This window comes from Watersipora subatra, chromosome 3 (assembly GCF_963576615.1).
Source record: "Watersipora subatra chromosome 3, tzWatSuba1.1, whole genome shotgun sequence".
Classification (NCBI taxonomy): domain Eukaryota; kingdom Metazoa; phylum Bryozoa; class Gymnolaemata; order Cheilostomatida; family Watersiporidae; genus Watersipora; species Watersipora subatra.
Window position 1 is genome coordinate 8,188,724 of NC_088710.1, and position 23,702 is coordinate 8,212,425.

The 23,702-nt window shown below is 36.4% G+C and overlaps 1 protein-coding gene across 1 annotated transcript in view; it reads left to right on the forward strand.

Moving 5' to 3' along the window:
- The first annotated feature begins 199 nt into the window (after positions 1-199).
- Positions 200-23,702, forward strand: part of LOC137391845 (histone deacetylase 6-like) — a 61,573-nt gene continuing 38,070 nt past the window's right edge. Inside the window, exons 1-5 of the mRNA XM_068078387.1 lie at positions 200-214; positions 4,293-4,369; positions 5,276-5,413; positions 6,537-6,568; positions 22,870-23,011. Of these exons, the coding sequence (XP_067934488.1) occupies positions 4,319-4,369; positions 5,276-5,413; positions 6,537-6,568; positions 22,870-23,011 (363 nt within the window). The 5' untranslated portion in view covers positions 200-214; positions 4,293-4,318. The remainder of the gene's footprint in view (positions 215-4,292; positions 4,370-5,275; positions 5,414-6,536; positions 6,569-22,869; positions 23,012-23,702) is intronic.

Below are 23,702 nucleotides of genomic sequence, written 5' to 3' on the forward strand. Positions count from 1 at the left end.
CAAATTGCGCATCATTATTAGTCACATGACCAATAACGTGCTTCGCTATGGCGATTACGTGATTGGTTCGTAATGTGGCACTACAATAGTACACGTACGTGTGATATTAGCGTAACCCGTGGTTTTTATTGAATTTCCTTTCGGAAAGGAAAGTAACGGGGTCTTCCATAGCACAACACCTTATGAGAAAAACTAAATATCCGCTATAACAGATGTAAGGCTTTTAAAAAATTACTCTATTCTGCAGGTATTTTTGTTCTAGAATTTATTCGCTTTATCAAGTTTACTTTTGAAAATTAGGTATCGATAGTTTTTGCACATTTTTACACGGTTAGCCAATGTTCATTTGTAAAAATAATAAAATATATTAATGTTTCACTGCAAAATACTGTTGGCGCTGGTATGTAAATTATTAAGCTCTCTCTTCGTCTATGTGAGCTCATGACGAACTACAGAACTATGCAAAATCAGTTTTTTGCCAGCATTTTTTTAGACTAATATTGAATTCGTTGTGCTGTGACTCCTTGTTTTGGTTTTAGTGCGTTATTAAAAAGCTTGTCTTCGTTCGTGCTTGGTCTCATTTATGTAGTATAAATCTACTGTTCTGCCTGTGACCTCAGGAGTACCACAAGGATCTGTATTAGGGCCTACTTACTCTCTTCTTAGTGTACATCAACATACCTGCCAACTCTCACGCATTGGGCGTGAGACTCACGCAATCACCCCAAAGAAAAAATGAAAATCGTGAGATTTTTGCCCCAATTTCCACAATTTTACATATACTATCATTGATACATCAATTGCCCCAAAACCAAATCTCACGCATTGCCCCACTCTTGGGTTGGCAGGTCTGTACATCAATGACCTTCCAGATCGCATAGACTGCTCAGTAAGTCTGCTTGCAGATGACACTCTGATTTACCAAGTGGTCAACAACACAACTGATGAAAATCGTTTTCAAAAAAGACATTGATTAACTGCAACAATGGACAGATAAATGGAAAATGAACTTCAATGCAACTAAGTGTCACGTTATCGGCTTTAACAACAGTAGAGTAATACCAAAATACGCTTTTGGTGATCAAGTTCTGGACCATGTGGAAAACACTAAGAAACTAAGATTTGACAAGAAAAAGCAGTTTCTGAAACACTTTAAAAAAAACAGTAGTTGCAAAGCGACAACTAGGCGTGATAAAAAGAGCCTTATACTGGGCTCCACAATGTGCTCGGTTGCTGGCATACAAGTCTCTTTGTCGTCCACTTCTTGAATATGCTGCAGCAATATGGGATCCATTTCTAAAAAACACATAGCAAATATAGAAGCTGTCCAAAGTAAAGCTGCACGTTTTATAAGCCACCTTAAAGGACGAGAAGGTGCTAGTGAAGCAAAAGAAAAGCTTGGTCTTGAGCTACTACAAAAGAGACGTTGTGACATCAGACTACGACTTTTAATGAGGATACTTAGTGAAGAGGATAAGCATTCAGCACGGAACAGTTCATACGACCAACTTATTAACCAATTCGAGTCTCACATTCAAACTCGAGCAAACAGTAAAGGACTACCATCATCCGCAAATGCCACTAAAAGTGAATACTTGAACAGCTTTCTACCATAAGAGACATTAAAAATCCTACAAATAACCACTCAGCTAAAGCACTATAAACTTATATAGCTAGTTAAGCTTGCACTAGTGACTAACATTAAACTCAATTACTTGAAAATTGAAAACCACTGACAAAATAAATTAAATATGGGGCACACCACTTCCACATTAAGTGGTCTTGTGTGAAGACAACTACGAGGTAATACAAGGTAGGGGAAGGCGGGTAAGTTGGGTCATGGGGCAAGTTGGGCCATAGGGCAAGTCGAGTCATGGGGCAAGTTGGGCCAGGCCACATATGTGGAGCTGCCTGTTATGTTTGTTTACTTTAGTTAGTTCACTAAAACATCTTATGTTAAGGTCATTTTCTACCATTACTTAGTAAAGAACATTTAGCAGGTGTTTTTTAGACATTTACTACTATTCTATATCAAATGCAAATTTTACCAGCCATATTATATGGTTTTGGTAGAAAAAACTGCATGTTTATTTAATGTAGAATGACTAATGGCGAAAATATCACCTTTAATTTAGTACATAAATATTTACAGCTGCTAGAACCAATATTGAGAATAAGTTCATTTTGTGCAAAAAAACAGTTGGAACAAGTTTGGTAAGCCTTGGCCTGGTTAAGATGGGTCACGGACCTAACTTGCTCCGTAAGCTTTTAGTGATCTTGTACTTTTGATGTCATCACCAAAAGGTAGTCTAAACGAATATCGGCCAAATAGCCAAAAAAGTTTAATACAGTCAATATAGGCTTCAAATTCAGCAGTTGAAGTATTTGAAACTACTACCAAAGGGGCCGCATAGAAAAGCTATTATAAAAGTAAGAAAGAGAGCGAAGACTGCAATACTAACTGATACTCTGGAAAAGCAGCAACTGAAAAGATCCCAAGTAAGATGAAAGAAACTACAACATTTAAATAATTCGTTTTTTGGCTTAGTTGAAAAAACATTCTGACGAACAGTTTGATTAGTTCAGACAGTGATTCACAAGTGTGTTATCATTAAAGTACAGGTGACCCATTATCTACTGTAACAACTACCAGAGCGATTGGAAGCGTCAGCTTTGGTGACAAGATACATGTAGATATGAAGGACATTTGCGTAGAATTATGCTAACAATGTTTTTTACACTTTCCAATAAGGATATGTTATAATGTTTTATGTTAATTATATTACTATATTACATATATATGTACGTTCGCATAATAATTGTAAGTGTGAAATATATTTTGGTGTAAATCCAAAATATACAGCAGTTGTAGTTGTAAAGCTTTATTGTGTCATAAAACTACTTTACTGAGTAACTTCTATGCTGACCCGGCTTGCCGGCATCGACTGACTCAACTTATCTCACGTGTGGGGCAAGATGGGTAACACGACAAGTTTTCAAACAAGTATTTTGTCAGTTAGACTAAGGATTAACCATTGTACGTTTTCAGCAGAATAGAACACACTAACCTATTCATATAGGAAAAGTTTTACAATCCTAAACTTTCTTTCATATGGCTTCTTCCATTAAATGGCAAACACGCAAGTTTTAAATTGTATCTAGTGTAACTTATTTAGTCTTTTTATGTAAGTTCAGATGATGTAAATCTTAATATTTGGACTTTGCAGAATCACGTGCATTCATGAGGACATTTCTGCTAATTGTAATTCGAGTCCGCTATTTGGAGGTTTGAAACATTTAAACGCGTGAAGAATTAAGCTTTATCAGTTCATTTTATCTACATGTAATTGCAAACTTTTACTCTTGAAAAAAATCTTTATTTCAATAATGAAATTTTTTTTGTTTGAATATTAAATACGTCAAGAAAAGAATACATTTAAGAAATCAATTGTCATTTGTAAGTTTGGCGAGACATGGCATGCTGGTCTTCCATTCACTACTATATTTGGTAAGTTGAGGACCATATTTTAACCTGTTGGTCACTAATCACGTCGCTACATCGTAACTTTTTACAATAATTTAGACCATCAACTCATGCTCTTGCTCAGCTCAAGAAGATACCGATAGGTGTAAAACCAAAAGGCCTATAACCCCTTTTACCAAAATTATATATAGTCTATTCTGCCTTATGCTGCTCCAAGCTGGTATCCTTTTGTATCAAAGACAGATAAAGAAAAATTTGAAACTCTTTCAACAAGTTACGTTTCATGGTTATGCTACCTGATTTTGCAGTTACGATCAGTGTCTAAATGCCCTTAATGCTGAAGATCTGTGTTTTCAGATATTTGCTGTTGAAAATACTCAGATCGTATCTTCAATCTGCCTGACCATCCATTACATTCCTACTTCTCCAGCAATTCTATTACACCTTATACCAAATACCAACACTTTGTAAATACACATTAAAGAACAGCTTTATCCAAAAAGAGCTTTTTCTTCCAGTACTCATAATTTTACTATACTATTCTTTTTGTCTGATGATCTAACTTGGTTACAATTACATTGATGTGTCACTGCCTACAACTGCATTAATACTCAAGTAGGCCGGGATTCACTTTTAACTTTTTTGTCTAATGTCTCTAGGAATCGACAACTTCTATAATTGGTGAGCTTAGGCAATCAATTATATTTTCTGTTTCATCATCAATCTTCTTGGTTTTTCCAATCTAGTTAGTTTAAAATAAAGAACATATTGAATTTCCTCATAACGTTCATACATTTGTTTTTTACAGTCATTCTGCGTCTTATTAGAAGGTTTATGCCAGGCATGGCTTCTAGACCCAGTGGAAAGGTTAGATCTTCGCCTAAGGTATCGTAATATATAGTTGTTTTGTTTATTTCTTTCTGATAGCTTTTATTAACAAATAGAAATTATATTATAAACATTTGCTTCAAAATTTCTTTTCTGTAACCCTTTGGACTAATTTGCAGTTTTAGAGAGATTCGCTTGTCACTGGCAATAAAAAAGTTTACGCTATTGCAGCATGCTGCATAATCTTGCTGAATCATAGTGATAAGTCTTGTTTTGATTTGCCAACTCGTGTGTCAAAATCTAGAAATCTTTTCTATCTACTGTATGATTAGAACTGCGGCTCCATGTTCATGCAAATAGCTATGGTTTAGCAAGCACTGCTTTCTATTGTTTAGCACTCGCTGTGTTTGTTACATTGGCAAGTAGCAAAAAGGTTTGTGAATATATAGCATACTTGAAAAGTTCTTTATGAAAACCATTCATTACCTATAGTATATACTTCTCAGCCTACAACCAGCTAGTTAACAGTATCTTAGAAAAGGTCGATTATGATGTCGTGAAAAACATCCAACCATAGTTGTCCCTACATTAGTACTTTGTCATGCTCCAAGTCTGGTGAACACACCTATCTCATGCCTAACTGGTGTGAACAGTAGGATGTGATAAAACTGAGATGGTAGACAAGTATTTATTCTATGTGCGTAATGTCGGAGAGCATGCAGATGAAAGTTTGTAGTTATAGCTGTTATCTAAAAAGGCTGATGCTAGCTTCATCATTGCACTCTCATTAGTCAGCCTTTTTAAACATAAAATGCTATAACTATAAAATCACTATTCGCTTAGTTTCTCCAAATGGATGTATGCATCTTTCTAAAAATGTTTTAATTTGCACTTTGTGATCCTGTATCAACCGTAGTTGCTGTACAGAATACAGGGGTATTTAGCATTGTTCTACTGTTTTAGAAGCCGAACACCAGTCCTTCACAGTCAAAACCTGGTCTAGGCAAACCTAACTCTAGCGGAACAAAGCCAAAGCCGAGTCCTGTGAAACCGAGCAATGTAAAATCTGGCGTTCATGTGGAAGATAAATTTAAAGGACTGGTAAGTGCAAATCCTATCACGTTATTGCAGGTTACTTGTGTTAACATCAATTGTTATTGCAGGTTATTGCAGGTTAACATTGTTAACTTGTGTTAACATTAATTTCTGTGACAACGAACTTGCATCCTGCCTTTGCAGATAGGTTTAATGCTTTGGTTCTACTATTAGCCCTTTGCCTTGTTAGTAAGTTATTAACATTTTTGTTGGTGAGCTATTAACATTCCTGCTGATAACCTGATAGGTTATTGACATCATAACTGGTAGGTTGTAGAACTTTTTTGCTAGTAAATCTGAGACCTTGATCCTAGTAGGTTATTGAACTCTTTGTTAGTAAGTTATTGACTTTGTTGCTAGTAGGTTATCGACCTTGTTGTTAGTAGGCTATTGACCTTGTTATTAGAAGGATATTGACTTTGTTATATTGACCTTGTTGTTAGCAGGGTATTGACCTTGTTGTTAGTAGGTTATTGACCTTGTTGTTAAAAGGGTATCGACTTTGTTGTTAGTAGGTTATTGACCTTGTTGTTAGAAGGGTATCGACCTTGTTGTTAGCGGGGTATTGACCTTGTTGTTAGCAGGGTATCGACCTTGTTGTTAGCGGGGTATTGACCTTGTTGTTAGCAGGGTATCGACCTTATTGTTAGCAGGGTATCGACCTTGTTGTTAGAAGATTATCGACCTTGTTGTTAGCAGGGTATCGACCTTGTTGTTAGAAGATTATCGTCCTTGTTGTTAGCAGGGTATCGTCCTTGTTGTTAGCAGGGTATCGACCTTGTTGTTAGAAGGGTATCGTCCTTGTTGTTAGAAGGGTATCGACTTTGTTGTTAGTAGGTTATTGACCTTGTTGTTAGAAGGGTATCGACCTTGTTGTTAGCAGGGTATTGACCTTGTTGTTAGCAGGGTATCGACCTTATTGTTAGCAGGGTATCGACCTAGTTGTTAGAAGATTATCGACCTTGTTGTTAGCAGGGTATCGTCCTTGTTGTTAGCAGGGTATTAACTTTATTAACCTAATCTTTCTCATATTTTAGAACTTGAATTCTATCGTTGAACGAGGCAATAAAATTTCCATTACTAATTCTGTAATGTTTATTGTTGTATTTTTTCTTATCTCTCATTGCAGAGTCTCAGGAGCAAACCAAAGAGACCAACGAGGTTAGTTGTATAGACTTAAATAAAATAATTTAGATCCGTGGTCGTAGTAAAAATCAAGATTATTTTGCAAATTTGTAGATTTTGATCCTGATATAATGCATGGTGTTTAGTTGTGAATGACCTCTAGTTTTTTTATTTTTGATGCAGTAGCACACCTAATCTTTGGTTCCAATGTTCTCAGAGTATCGCCATAACCACCATTATTCCCTTCTTAACAAGCATATCACAATGCTATCATCATTTATATGGGCTAGCTAAAAATGTTATCAAAAATATTGATCAAAAAATAAATGATTCATATTCTTTCTGATCAACTGCGCATATAAACAATTTGAGCTATTCGTTCTTGTTTCCACACATTAATGTGGAATGACTTACCCAGGTGAGGCGAGGTGCAACCCAGGCGAGGTACAACTGTTAAACTTCTGACTGGCCATCTTGGAATTAATTTTCTCTCTGATTGCAATGTTAGTTAGAGAATGCATTGAACTGACTAATTTTCATGGCTGTGATTTCTGACTGTCTGCTGCTTACAAGGATGGCTACATTTCTATTCATCTAAAATTCATCATGATAATATGCGTCACATTATTATATCATGTTAATAAGTGCCATGTTAATAAGTGTCACGTTAACATGTCACGTTAATATTTGTCAAAATGATATGTCACGATAATATGTGTCACAATAATATTTGCTATGTTGATATGTGTCGCATAAAAATGTGTCGCGTTAATATGTGTCACACTAATATGTGTCACACTAATATGTGTCACACTAATATGTGTCACACTAATATGTGTCACACTAATATGTGTCACATTAATATGTGTCACATTAATATGTGTAATGTTTTATTCTCATCTCAAACTTGAAGTTTTAGGCTTTGTTCTAATATTGCCTTTTACCGTTTTTATAATCTGCTCAATGGAGGAATATTTTGCAGAGCTGCTTTTCTCAGTAGTTGGAACTTAGAACCATGTTATAATTTTCTCTTGAAAATATGATTTGGTTAATTTTACTTCATCTTCATCACAACGTGACTATACAATTTTGTGTCAGTGATTGTCATGAAGGATGCGTTTAAACAAAATACGAATGTATTCTTTTGGATAATGCTTATTTTATGAATGCAATGACACTCTTGTCTAGTTCATCTACTCATATCTATTTAGCAGTTGCATAAACCATTTCCTGACTTTTTCATTGAAAATGGAATTATCTGGAACCAATTGATTAATGATTAAGTTCTGGAAATCGTCTGATCATCTGCTGGTCAAACTCTTCCTGAATGTTCAGTCTAACTTTTTGCTGACCTAATAACAAGTTGCCTTAATAATATGACCTAATAACAAGTTGCCCTAATAAGCTAACCTAATAACAAGTGGTCCTAATAAAATCACCTAATAATAAGTCGTTGCGATCTCTGTTGCGGATGGCACTTGGCAAGCCAGCATTATCTGATATTGAGTGACCTTCACCTAACTAACAGTCAGTCAACCGTAATAAAACAGCATAAGCTAATCTGAGGCTTGCTGTTACTCCTAATATAGTAGAGATACTGGTGTAACCAAATTCTGAATTGTTGAAGTGGCATGGTGTCTCCTAACACAGTAGAGTTGCTAGTCCGATCAATCAATGTCTGTTGGGGTGGCATGGTTTCTGAGCAGTAGAGCCTTCACCTGCTAACGATGTGATAAAACGAGCGGTGTTAATTTCTTTGCTATTGAATGTGTCACTTATTATAAAGGCTTTTTTTAGGTAAATGTTTAATTTGTATTGTGTAAAAATTTTGGGTTGATACAAGGCGCCTTCCTGCTTTAGAACCCCTAGCTTTCTATCCCCTAGCTTTCTAACTCGTAACTTTCTAATGCCTAGTTTTCTAACAACTAGCTTTTTAAATCCTAGCTTTTCAAATTTTTGCTTTTCAACTCCTAGATCTCTAACTCCTACCTCTCTAATGCCTATCTCAATACTTTTCACCAGTTTATCAAATGTGTTAATTTCTCTTAATTCTTATTAGCTGCCTTTTTGGTTGTTACAAACTATATTTGATGATAACTTGCTAAGCTAACCATTAGAAAAGTCTCTGCTTTGATATTCCATATTCTTGTATGTGCCAAAAGCTTTGTTAGTCGTATTAACCCAACATTTACTTCGATTTGATTGACTCGGCTAGTTTATACATTTCCATCTGTATGAAACATCTCACATGTAAACGACTACGAATTTGAACCAGTTTGTTAAAAGTCTAGGTTAGTAAATCGTAGTGTTGCTATTCACTGCTCCTATGCATTTTCAGTTGAAATTTTTTCATGCACCTCTCCATTTGGCCGCAACTTTGACTGTTTTTGATCTTTATAAACCCTTGATATCAAGTGATCAGTAGAAAAGTGTCCACAAAATCGTATTAACAATGAATCGTTCATATTAATAACAATCAATTGTCTCATTTTCAATCTCCAAAGCTTGTCGCTTTTTTTCGTTAAAACTTCGAAAGCAACACCATATAAATAATCTCATTTACATCTCACATGTAAACAACTACGAATTTGAACTAGTTTGTTAAAAGTTTAGGTTAGTAAATCGTAGTGTTGCTATTCACTGCTCCTATGCATTTTCAGTTGAAAACTTTTCATGCATATACATTTCCTTTTGTGGTTGTTTAGCGCTGATGAAAGGTGACCAATTTAAACCTGACTTTTGCAATAGTGGTTCTCAGCAAACTAGGATGTTAACTCTATGAAACTATGAAATACTGTGTTATACGAGTAGAGCTGTCTTTTATTAAGGAGATGTCATTCCACAGAATCCATGAACGCAGCTGCCGCCGACAAAATTTGTTTGTTTGTAAATCAAATCATGGTTTGTGTCCCAAGAACACCTCATGACCCTTATTTTGTATGCGTATTGCTTGCATATAAATTGGGATTCAAACGCTTTCACTGTCACCATCCTTCCAATCTCTTGAGGCATGATATCATCGGTCCAAAGGGGGTACTTCGTACCACAACTCTCTGGTGTAGGACAAGTGTTCAGCATCTGGTTTCCAGCAGCGCCGGAAAATCTGAACCAATTTGTATCATTAGAGTCAAGGTCACAATTATATCCCTCAGATGAATCGACGCCTCCTGGTTTAATGTTTCCACCATTATGATCTCTTCTCCATGATTCGGTGTAATTGATAGCTTTTTGGCATTCTATTGGCTGGTTAGGAGCTAGGGTTGTCGTTGGAATCGTAGTCGATGTCGTTGGAATTTTAGTCGATGTCGTTGGAATCATAGTCGATGCTGTTGTTGTCGAGGTCACAGCTGTTGTAAATGTGGATGAAGTCTTATGGGTTGTTGGGATTGGTCTGGCCTTTGTTGTAGTCGGTGTTGTTAGATTCATAGGAATTGTCTGCTCTCCCTTAAAACTCTTTGTTATGGTAAAGACCTCATTTCTGCAGTCAATGAGCTCCTTTAGTAATCTTTCATAAAGTTGCATTTGTACTTCAAGTCGAGTTTCGAGGTTCTCTGGTGCAGCTCTTTTGAATAAGAGTCTGTGAGGACAGTCTTTAGCCAGTAAATCATAGACGACTCTAACCTGTGCCTTGTAGATGTTCAGTTCCTTATCGACAGACCCCTGCAGTATCGTTGACTCTGTCAGCAGTGTGATACACACCAGTAGAACAGCTAGTAGAACTCTCATATTGGTCTTCTTGGTACTGGTTTACACCTAGTAGACAAATGGGAAAGTCTTACGTGCTGAGCTAGAGTTAATAGCCGCTGTTGTAGGAACGAATGGTAGGAATTTTCAGAATAGCAATCTACTGGAAGTTTTGATTAGCCTCCCATCGTGTCTGAAGCTCTCAGTCTAAGTCTGTATGGCTACTTATAACTGGTCGAGCGTTTAACCATCTGTTTTCTCTCTTTGCTCGATAGCAGATAAGCTCCAATTATCATCCCACAGTAGTTGCCTTGTATCAAAGTAAACTCACAGTTAGTAAAGGAATGACTGAACATTTTAATGTGATGAAAAAGTAAAAATAACTCTTGACTGTCAATGAGATGACTTCTCTCAGTTTTATCTCAAGTGAATACTTCAAAATTATTAATAAAGTTATCTTGTTTCTGCATGAGAATCATTTTGATCCAAAGCAGCCTGCATCCGTCTTTCCGCATAGGCGGTATAATATAATACGTATATGGGGAACTAAATATATTATATTTAGTTCCCCATATGCATGTATCATTAAACCTATTCCTATTTGAAAGTTGGCTAACTGTTACGTTATCTTGTAAGTAGCTGTGATCTCACAAGTTAAGTATTTTTGTAACAATGAGAGTTGTTATCAAGATCTGTATAAAGTGTCCACTCATCAGGATGCCATTTTAACTGATAAATAAACAATCTTTACTATAATAAGAGTCGTGCCTATCCATCTGTCTGAAGCAATAATTGAAGGCTGGAAAAGTGGCATCAGACAGAATTAGAGCTCGTTATGTATAATTTGTCATGCCGTGTTAGCAAATAAGTAATAACTTACCTCCCTTAATTGTGCTTGAACCGTTGGGTTGTTATGGCACCAAGTTGCTAAGTGAGTCAGGAAAGGCTCACTTGCAGCGCTTGTTTTTCTTGATATTTTTCAAACTGGTTTTTTGTAGTTTTTACGAGCTGGCATTCTTCTTACGCTCTCTAGAAGCTTGTTAGTCATGAACTACTCACCATGATTGTATCTAATAAGTTTGGTAAAGTAAAAGATGAAAAATTTACATGTTATATGCTAATTTCACCTTTCACAGGGTATAAAATATCCTAGTGAAACAAGGCCATATTAGCTATGACTAATGAAGTAAGTCTGCAGGCATCTGATTGGTCAATGTTCATAAGACATCTATTCTTGGTTGCTTAGTAAAATGATAGGACTGCTTGTGTTGGTAGAAAGATTATTATGCATGTAATACATATTATAGGTTGTCTAACTATTGATAGGTTGGACAGTATCAACTCTCTCATTAGAGACAGGCATATACCTAATTGATTTAACTGTGCTGAAACTGTTCTTTATTGAAATAAATGCATAAAGATAGTGTTTGAATGGCTATTATAAACAAGGTATCAAGAGTTTCTTGCCAGAATCGTACACTGATTTAATTGAAATAACCAAAGGATATGACAACTGCGATTAGTTTTCATCTCGTCTACAAAATTTGGTGTCAGAAACCGAAAAAATCTAAATGAAGTTTATTCCACGCACATAGTCAGAGCTAACTTCAACTCGAATCGTTGAGACAAACTGTATTAATAATAAGGTGACATAATCCCCAGACCACGCTAAAGATTTATTGATAAAGTATCTTCTATGATGTCCGTAATCATATTCATGTACAAGCAATTGAGTACAATGACTATGAAAATCTCTTCAGTTAATACAGAAATCTATTTAATCTCTCCAGTTGATCTCTACATTTGAATCATCAAAATTTTTAAGCCATATATCTTTTTTGTAAAACCTTCTTTGCATGTGATAGTCATACAAGAGATAGTCATACAAGAGATAGTCGTACAAGAGATAGTCGTACAAGTAATAGTCGTACAAGCGATAGTTGTATGAGTTGAAGTTTTTCTCTAACAAAGATAATTAATAAAAGGTTTGCTATTAAAAACCACATGTGAGTGGAGATTTCATCCTGCCTCAGATCTCTTTTCGTATGTGTATCCTATCAGTAAAGTGGAAGACTTAATATTTCTACTGAACTAGGATTTGAGTTCAAAGAACACTTTATATTTATTTCATCATATAAATAGAGCTGTACTTTATTAAGGAGAGGTCATTCCACAGAATCCACCAAAACAATTTCCGCCCATAAACTTTGTCTGTTTGTAAATCAAATCATGGTTTGTGTCCCAGGAACATCTCATCACTCTTACTTTATATCTGTATTGCTTGCAATTATTTTTTCAAGGTCCATACGTATCTACTTTCATCTCCATTCCTATCTCTTGAGGTATGATATCATCGGTCCAAAGGGGTACTTTGTACCACAACTCTCTGGTTTAGGACAACTGTTCAACATTTGGTCTCCAGCAGCGCCTGAAAATCTGAACCAGTCTGTATCATTAGAGTTGAGGTCACAGTTATATCCGCCATATGAATCGACACCTCCTGGTTTAATATGCGCACCACTATGATCTCTTCTCCATGATTCGGTGTAATTAATAGCTTTTTGGCATTCTATTGGCTGGTTAGGTGCTAGGGTTGTCGTTGGAATCGTAGTCGACGTTGTCGGAATCGTAGTCGCTGTCGTTGGAATCGTAGTAGATGCTGTTGTTGTCGAGGTCACAGCAGTTGTAAATGTGGATGAAGTCTTATGGGTTGTTGGGATTGTTTTGGCCTTCATTGTTGTCGGTGTTGTTAGATTCATAGGAATTGTCTGCTCTCCATTAGAAGTCATTGTTATTGCGAAGACCTCATTCCTGCAGTCAATGAGCTCCTTCAGTAATCTTTCTTAAAGTTCCATTTGTACTTCAAGTCGAGTTTCTAAGTCCTCTGGTGCTGCTCTTTTGAATAAGAGTCTGTGAGGACAGTCTTTAGCCAGTAAATCATAGATGACCCTAACCTGCGCCTTGTAGATGTTCAGTTCCTTATCGACAGACCCTTTCAGTATGGTTGACTCTGTCAGCAGCGTGATACACACCAGTAGAACAGCTAGTAAAACTCTCATATTGTTCCTCTTAATACGGGTTTACATCTGGTAGATGAATGAGAAAGTCTTGTGTGCTGTGATCGAGTTGATAGTTGTCGGTGTAGGAACGGATGATAACAGAATGACAATTTGGTGGAAGTTTCCAATTAGCTTCCCATCCCGTCTGAAGCTCCCAGTCTAAGTCTGTATGACTGCTTATAACTGATATAGCATTAGGTCATGTTTTTTCTCATTGCTAGATAGTAGATAAGCTCCAATCACCATCTCACAGTAGCTACCTTGTATCAATGTAAACTCACAGTTAGTAAAGGAATGACTGAACATTTTAAAGTGGTGAAAAAGTAAAAACAACTCTTGACTTTCAATGAGAGGGCTTCTCCCAGTTTTATTTTAAGTAAATATTTCGAAATAAATTTATCTCGTTTGTTGTTTGTGCCTGAGAATCATTTTGATCCAAAGCAGCCTCTTGTATGCATCTGTCTTTCTACATAGGCTTAATGATAATATATGGGCAACTGCATATATATATATATTATATTTAGTTCCCCATATACATGTATCATTAAACCATTCCTATTTGAAAGTTGATAAACTGTTACGTATCTTGTAAGCAGCTGTGATGACACAAGTTCAGTATTTTTCCAAATAAGACGAGTTGTTTATCAAGATCTGTATAAGAGGTCCATTCATCAGGATGCCATTTAACTAAAAATATTCTTTATTTATCAGTTAAATGGCATTCATTTATTCTGATAAATATAACTGATGAAATTTATTCTTGCAATTGTTACTATAATAAGAGCCGTGTCTGTCCGCAGCCATAATTGAAGGTTGGAAAATAAGTTGCCTCAGATGGAATTCGAACTCGTTACAGATAATTTGTAATTTCATGTTAGAAAATAAACAGTAACTCACCTCCCTTAATTGTGCTTGAACTGTTGGGTTGTTATATCACCAAGTTGCTAAGTGAGTCAGAAAAGGCTCACTTTCAGGGCTTGTTTTTCTGGATATTTTTCAAACTGGTATTTTTTGTAGTTTTTATGAGCTGGAATTCTTCTTACGTTTTCGAGAAGCTTGTTAGTCATGAACTACTTGCTATGATTGTATTTACAAGTTTGGTAAAGTGAAAGATGAAAAATGGACATGTTATATGCTAATTTCACCTTTCATGTGATATAAAATAGCCTTGTGAAACAGGACCGTATTAGCTACGACTAATGAACTAATGCAAGCATCTAGTTGTTCAATGCCCATAAAGGTATAAACACACTAGGCGATATTTAGAGCGATATCGCGCTGCGTGGCGCTAATCTGCGCTAGAATTCACCCAGCGTGCTTATCCAGAGCGATATCGTTAGACTTTTTCTGCACAACTTTATCGCTAGCGAGATTCATTTCGATTGGTTGGATTTTACCAGAATGCCATTTTATGGCGGGTAATTAATTCTTATCGATGTTCACCACTGTACAGCAGCGACATTTTGCTATTTTTTTAATATTGAAACATCTTCAGAACGAGCACTGAATTGTTCATAAATTTAATAATAGCACTCTCAGTCCTGTGCACCATAATAAACAAAAATTACAAAAAATCCATGTTGAAAACCAACTTTTGGAGTCAATCGTTGCGCAGGTTGACCATCTTGAGAACGGTAAATATTTAATACATTAGGCCTAAATATAAAAAAACCACTACAAAATAAAATATGTATAAAAATGGTAAAAAATATTACAGTCAAAAATGCAACAATCGTTTTTTCTTATGTCTCCTTGTAGTGTAGGCAGTGTACAATCTGTGAAAGTGAGATAGGTTTAATAACAAATGCGTTAGTTGTTTACGTTGTCGCCTAGACGGCGCCATATTGATTGACCTAAATTTATTAACAACTCCGAAGAAACTAATGATACGGAATTTAATTGGCAGTTTGTGGGCGTGCCCATTATATCGCTTGCTAGAGAATCGCTCAAGTGTGTTTATGCACACGCTAGCGATATCTCCGCCTTCCTCATGACGCTCGCGATAAAATCGCCTAGTGTGTTTACACCTTAAGACATTTATTCTTGTTTGCTTAGTAAAATGATAGGATTGTTTGTGTTGGTAGAAAGATTATTGTGCATGTAATACATATCATAGGTTGTCTAAAGCCTGGTTTCCATATGACTGCGCAACAAGGCGCAGGACGTAGGCCGGCTGTGATGTGGAAACCTCATCGCACGACGAATGCACGTCGAACGTGCGATGATCGCAAGGATCCAACCGATTAAATCCTTGCGATGGGTGCGTGCGATGTTGTATCCCACAATGCACCGCTCGACCTTTTGAACCTATCCCACAATGCAAATGGAGGGCTGTTTTAGTTTATATCCCGAAGAAATCGGTCTCTCGTACAAAAGAGTAAGCGGAAATTACCCACCCTGTTCGATGAAAGCATAGAGCCTATGCACGCTATGGAAACACTGCATCGCTGCCCAAGCAGTGCATTGTGCACGGTCAACTCGCCACGCACGATCATTGCGCTGTCATGTGGAAACCAGGCTTTACTACTGATAGGTTGGACAGTATCAACTCTCTCATTAGAGACAGGCCTATACCTACTTGATTTAACCGTGCTGAAACTGTTCTTTATTGAAATAATGTGCCTTTGTTTGGCGGGCTATTATAAGCAAGCTATCAAAAGTTTCAAGCCATATTTTATCACACAATGATTTAATTGAAATAATAAAAGGATACAATTGCGATTAGTTTTCATCTGGTCTACAAAGTTTGGCACCAGAAACCAAAACAAAATCCAAATGAAGTTTATTCCGTGCACATAGTCAGAGCTAATTTCAACTCGATTTGTTGAGGCAAACTGTATTAATAATAAAGTCAACATAATTCCTAGACCACGCTAAAGATTTATTGATAAAGTATCTCTTATGATGTCCGTAATCATATTCATGTACAAGCAATTGAGTACAATGACTATGAAAATCTCTTCAGTTAATACAAAAATCTATTTAATCTCTCCAGTTGATCTCTACACTTGAATCATCAAATTTTTTAAGCCATATATCTTTTTTGTAAGGGCTTCTTTGCATGGGATAGTCATACAAGAAATAGTCATACAAGAGATAGTCGTACAAGTAATAGTTGTACAAGCGATAGTCATACGAGCGGTAGTCGTATGAGTGATAGTCGTACATGCAATAGTTGTACAAGTGATCGTCGTACGAGCGATAGTCGTACAAGCGATAGTTGTGCAAGTGATCGTCGTACGAGCGATAGTCGTACAAGCGATAGTTGTGCAAGTGATAGTCATACAAGCAATCATCGTACAAGCGATAGTCGTGCAAGCGATAGTCGTAAGAGTTAAAGTTTCACTCTAACAAAGACAAGTAATAAAAAGTGTGTTATTAAAAACCACATCTGACTGGGATTTCATCTTGTGTCAGTTCTCTTTTTCTTGTGTATCATATCAGTAAAGCGAAAGACTTAATATTTCCACTGACCTAGGATTTGAGTTCAATGAACGCGTTATGCTTCATATGAATAAAGCTATATTTGACTAAGGAGATGTCATTCCGCAGAATCCACGAAAACAGTATCTGCCAACAAAATTTGTCTGTTTGTAAATCAAATCATGGTTTGTGTCCCAGGAACATCTCATCACTGTTACTTTGAATTTGTATTGCTTGCAATTATTTTTTCGGGGTTCATACGTGTCTACTGTCATCTCCATTCCTATCTCTTGAGGCATGATATCATCGGTCCAAAGGGGGTACTTTGTACCACAACTCTCTGGTTTAGGACAAGTGTTCAACATTTGGTTTCCAGCAGCGCCTGAAAATCTGAACCAGTTTGTATCATTAGAGTTGAGGTCACAGTTATATCCGCTATATGAATCGACACCTCCTGGTTTAATATGCGCACCACTGTGATCTCTTCTCCAATATTCTGTGTAATTAATAGCTTTTTGGCATTCTATTGGCTGGTTAGATGCTAGGGTTGTCGTTGGAATTGTAGTCGATATCGTTGGAATCGTAGTCGTTGTTGTTGGAATCGTAGTCGATGTTGTTGTTTTTGAGGTCACAGCAGTTGTAAATGTGGATGAAGTCTTATGGGTTGTTGGGATTGTTCTGGCTTTCGTTGTAGTCGGTGTTGTTAGATTCATAGGATTTGTCTGCTCTCCCTTAGATGTCTTTGTTATGGTGAAGACCTCATTCCTGCAGTCAATGAGCTCCTTCAGTAATCTTTCTTAAAGTTCCATTTGTACTTCAAGTCGAGTTTCTAAGTCCTCTGGTGCCGCTCCTTTGAATAAGAGTCTGTGAGGACAGTCTTTAGCCAGTAAATCATAGACGACTCTAACCTGTGCCTTGTAGATGTTCAGTTCCTTATCGACAGACCCCTGCAGTATCGTTGACTCTGTCAGCAGTGTGATACACACCAGTAGAACAGCTAGTAGAACTCTCATATTGGTCTTCTTGGTACTGGTTTACACCTAGTAGACAAATGGGAAAGTCTTACGTGCTGAGCTAGAGTTAATAGCCGCTGTTGTAGGAACGAATGGTAGGAATTTTCAGAATAGCAATCTACTGGAAGTTTTGATTAGCCTCCCATCGTGTCTGAAGCTCTCAGTCTAAGTCTGTATGGCTACTTATAACTGGTCGAGCGTTTAACCATCTGTTTTCTCTCTTTGCTCAATAGCAGATAAGCTCCAATTATCATCCCACAGTAGTTGCCTTGTATCAAAGTAAACTCACAGTTAGTAAAGGAATGACTGAACATTTTAATGTGATGAAAAAGTAAAAATAACTCTTGACTGTCAATGAGATGACTTCTCTCAGTTTTATCTCAAGTGAATACTTCGAAATTATTAATAAAGTTATCTTGTTTCTGCATGAGAATCATTTTGATCCAAAGCAGCCTGCATCCGTCTTTCCGCATAGGCGGTATAATATAATACGTATATAGGGAACTAAATATATTATATTTAGTTCCCCATATGCATGTATCATTAAACCTATTCCTATTTGAAAGTTGGCTAACTGTTACGTTATCTTGTAAGTAGCTGTGATCTCACAAGTTAAGTATTTTTGTAACAATGAGAGTTGTTATCAAGATCTATATAAAGTGTCCACTCATCAGGATGCCATTTTAACTGATAAATAAACAATCTTTACCATAATAAGAGTCGTGTCTATCCATTTGTCTGAAGCAATAATTGAAGGTTGGAAAAGTGGCATCAGACAGAATTAGAGCTCGTTATGTATAATTTGTCATGCCGTGTTAGCAAATAAGTAATAACTTACCTCCCTTAATTGTGCTTGAACCGCTGGGTTGTTATGTCATCAAGTTGCTAAGTGAGTCAGGAAAGGCTCACTTGCAGCGCTTGTTTTTCTTGATATTTTTCAAACTGGTTTTTTGTAGTTTTTACGAGCTGGCATTCTTCTTACGCTCTCTAGAAGCTTGTTAGTCATGAACTACTCACCATGATTGTATCTAATAAGTTTGGTAAAGTAAAAGATGAAAAATTTACATGTTATATGCTAATTTCACCTTTCACAGGGTATAAAATATCCTAGTGAAACAAGGCCATATTAGCTATGTCTAATGAAGTAAGTCTGCAGGCATCTAGTTGGTCAATGCCCATAAGACATCTATTCTTGGTTGCTTAGTTAAATGATAAAATTGTTCTTGTTGGTAGAAAGATTATTGTGCATGTAATACATATCATAGGTTGTCTAACTACTGATAGGTTGGACAGTATCAACTCTCTCATTAGAGGCAGGCCTATACCTACTTGAATTAACCACGCTGAAACTGTTCTTTATTGAAATAATGTGCCTTTGTTTGAAGGGCTATTATAAGCAAGCTATCAAAAGTTTCAAGCCATAATTTATCACACAATGATTTAATTGAAATAATAAAAGGATACAATTGCGATTAGTTTTCATCTGGTCTATAAAATTTGGCGTCGGAAACTAAAACAAAATCCAAATGAAGTTTATTCCATGCACATAGTCAAAGCTAATTTCAACTCGATTTGTTGAGACAAACTGTATTAATAATAAGGTTGACATAATCCCCAGACGACGCTAAAGATTTATTGATAAAGTATCTTTTATGATGTCCATAATCATATTCATGCACAAGCACTTGAGTACAATGACTATGCGTATAATGACTCTATAAATCTTTTCGGTTAATGCAAAAATCTATTCAACTTCTTCAATTGATTTCTAAACTTGAATCATCAAATTTTTCAATTCATATATCTTTTGTTTGTAAGGGCTTCGTACAAGTGATAGTCGTATGAGTGATAGTCGTACGAGTGATAGTCGTACGAGTGATAGTCGTACGAGTGATAGTCGTACGAGTGATAGTCGTACGAGTGATAGTCGTACGAGTGATAGTCGTACGAGTGATAGTCATACGAGTGATAGTCGTACGAGTTATAGTCGTACGAGTGATAGTCGTACGAGTGATAGTCGTACGAGTGATAGTCGTACGAGTGATAGTCGTACGAGTGATAGTCGTACGAGTGATAGTCGTACGAGTGATAGTCGTACGAGTGATAGTCGTACGAGTGATAGTCGTACGAGTGATAGTCGTACAAGCGAGAGTCGTACAAGCGATAGTCGTACGATCGATAGTCCTATGAGTAAAAAATTTACTCTAACAAAGATAATTAATAAAAAGTGTGTTATTAAAAGCCACATCTGAGTGGGATTTCATCCTGTGTCAGATTCCTTTTCAGGTGTGTATCATGTCAGTAAAGCGAAAGATTTAATATTTCTACTGAACTAGGATTTAAGTTCAAAGAACACTTCATATTTCATCATGTGAATATAGCTGTATTTATTAAGGAGAGGTCATTCCACAGAATCCACGAAAACAATTTCCGCTAACAAAATTTGTCTGTTTGTAAATCAAATCATGGTTTGTGTCCCAGGAACACCTCATCACTCTTACTTTGTATCTGTATTGCTTGCAATTATTTTTTCGAGGTTCATATGTGTCTACTGTCATCTCCATTCCTATCTCTTTAGGCATGATATCATCGGTCCAAAGGGGGTACTTTGTACCACAACTCTCTGGTTTAGGACAAGTGTTCAGCATTTGGTTTCCAGCAGCGCCTGAAAATCTGAACCAATTTGTATCATTAGAGTTGAGGTCACAGTTATATCCATCATATGAATCAACACCCCCTGGTTTAATATGCGCACCACTGTGATCTCTTCTCCAATATTCTGTGTAATTAATAGCTTTTTGGCATTCTATTGGCTGGTTAGATGCTAAGGTTGTCGTTGGAATCGTAGTCGATATCGTTGGAATCGTAGTCGTTGTTGTTGGAATCGTAGTCGATGCTGTTGTTGTCGAGGTCACAGCAGTTGTAAATGTTGATGAAGTCTTTTTGGTTGTTGGAATTGTTCTGGCCTTCGTTGTAGTCGGTGTTGTTAGATTTATAGGAATTGTCTGCTCTCCCTTAATAGTCTCTGTTATGGCAAAAGCCTCATTCCTGCAGTCAATGAGCTCCTTTAGTAATCTTTCATAAAGTTGCATTTGTACTTCAAGTCGAGTTTCGAGGTTCTCTGGTGCCGCTCTTTTGAATACGAGTCTGTGAGGACAGTCCTTAGCCAGTAAATCATAGATGACCCTAACCTGTGCCTTGTAGATGTTCAGTTCCTTATCGACAGACCCTTCCAGTATCGTTGACTCTGTCAGCAGTGTGATACACACCAGTAGAACAGCTAGTATAACTCTCATATTGGTCCTCTTAATACGGGTTTACACCTAGTAGATAAATGAGAAAGTCTTGTGTGCTGAGATAGAGTTGATAGTTGTCGGTGTAGGAACGGATGATAACAGAATGACAATTTAGTGGAAGTTTCCAATTAGCTTCCTATCTTGTCTGAAGCTCTCAGTCTAAGTCTGTATGGCTGCTTATAACTGGTCTAGCATTTGACCATCTGTTTTTTCCCATTGCTAGATAGTAGATAAGCTCCAATCACCATCTCACAGTAGTTACCTTGTATCAATGTAAACTCAAAGTTAGTAAAGAAATGACTGAACATTTTAAAATGGTGAAAAAGTAAAAATAACTCTTGACTGTCAATGAGATGACTTCTCCTGGTTTTGTGGTGGTAGCACAGCTAGTTGAACTCTTATATTGTACATCATGTTAAGTGTTTTGAACTTAGAGACTAAAAGGTAAACTTGATGTTACAAGATGTTGATGTGGGATCTAAGGCTTCGATGACTTAGCGGAAGGTTCTGATTAGCACCCTTTCCTTGCGATGGGTCTCAAGTTATATTTTTTACAGCTGGTAAAACTGGCTTGCTATTTAATCATCTGTCTTTTCTCATAAGATATTTGATAAGCTTCCATTAAACTGTATTTAGAACTGAGCCAGGTGGTCTTAAAGATGAACCTACACGAAATTTTAGTTGATTTTATCAAAAAAGTATTGATAAGTTTCTATCATTTGCGATTGTTTTGTATATATGAGGTGCTCTGGCTGTTATAATGTTTCAAGGTTAAAATCCGCAAAACCTAATCGCTGTTAAAATGCTTGTATTCAAACAAAAGTATGATTATGATATCTATAGTTCCACTTCGGCAAAGAAACTGACAGAATAGAGACACACAATGCTGCAACTCGAACACAATAGCTGATATCAACTACAGCAACGATAACAACTAGTGACATCATTTCGCGCATTTTTTTCTGAGCGTTTTAACCGCGATCAAATTTTGTTGATTTTAATCTTGAAACATCCTGGCAATCTGATCATCACAAACATAAACAACAGCAAATGATTGAAAAATACCGATGCTTTCTGATTAACTCTACAGTTCTGTGCAAAATTAAGAGACCGCCCTCAGTGTTTTCAAAAATCCTAAAATGTCTTTATTTTGATCACTGCTACAGCCTCAAAGTTTCATTTAGTCTTTAATATGCATATAAACAGGCTCAGAATTTTGTGCCGAAGAGAATGGTATAAGGTGCAACTATATGCATTGTATATAGACGCAAACATTTTTAGCTAATCAACTTATCACGCTTTGTATTTTTCAAATGACATGTTATTACCCATATCAACAATAACATAAATGGTCGGTAAATTAATATTTTATTGTTATATTGTATTATTATACACAATTAAATAAAATATGAGGAGAAATTATTTAATATTTTAAATTTAATTAATCACACTCAGCTTTGATTAGATTTGTCTTACATTAATCTGGTGCCACTAATCTGTTAATTAGATTTAAATAAATGGTTTAACACTAATTTATTAGATACACAAATTATTATTATTTTTGTATTGTTCAAAATTTATTAAAATACAAAAATCTGCACTCATTGATATATACATTGTGTTGACAATAGAGTGAGTTGGAGGTTGGAAGCTCCTATAGAACATCTCGAAATCGAAAGGTCTCATAATTTTGCACGGCACTGTACTAAAATTCTATGCAAGCTCATCTTATTTCAATCTTAGTTTTAGGAACTACAGTGTTTTAATGATTCTGTTTAGAGATCATTGGCACGCAATATTAGTTTTTAGCAGGCATAACTGTGGAGGGCAGCTTTTCCTCAAGTCCTTTTTTGTTCATACAGGACCGGATTCATGTACGATGAGTCGATGCTCAATTATACATCCCTACACGATGAGAACTACCTTGATAGCCCCGATCGCATCAGTTGCTGTTACGATAAATGCAGGCATCTCGGTCTTGTCAAGCGTTGTATAAGGCTGAAGGTAAGGTTTATGTCAGTCAAATAACTAGTTCTGCCGCTTAACTTATTCACACGTGGTCTTCTTTTGTTAGAGTTTTGTGCGCATTGCCGACAGATCTCTCAGGCAGCAGTAATGCCTGCAGTCACAAGATTGCTGGAAGGAGCATATATATGGATTCCTTTCAGAGATACCCACACTTAAAAGACCAGTGTTTTTTTGAGAAGTCTGACATCAGGCCTTGAGTTATACGTATCTCTTTAAAGATAAGGCTGCGAGTTCCCACCAAATTTCTATAGTTGCTAAGTTACCCAAGGTGTCATAGAGAGTGAGAGACATTCACTTTGTTACCATTGTAATCAAAATCACGAAGCTACAAATATGACTGCTTACCACCCTACTACAGGATAATATACGATATATCATTGTAAATAAATTTGTTCTAATTTGTTCAACATATGCTCCATGTCTATGGGAAACCTAATTGTTTGCAAAGATGATTATGGGATGAACAACTTTGGGTTTTTGGAGTGATGTTCTCACGGAAGCCTTTCTGATCATTTCACATACATACCCATACCTTTTGTATGCTAGATGCTGTCTATAATTACTATATGGTGTCTATAATTACTGTGTGCTGTCTATAGTTACTATGTGCTGTCTATGATTACTATATGGTGTCTATAATTATTATGTGCTGTTTATAGTTACTATG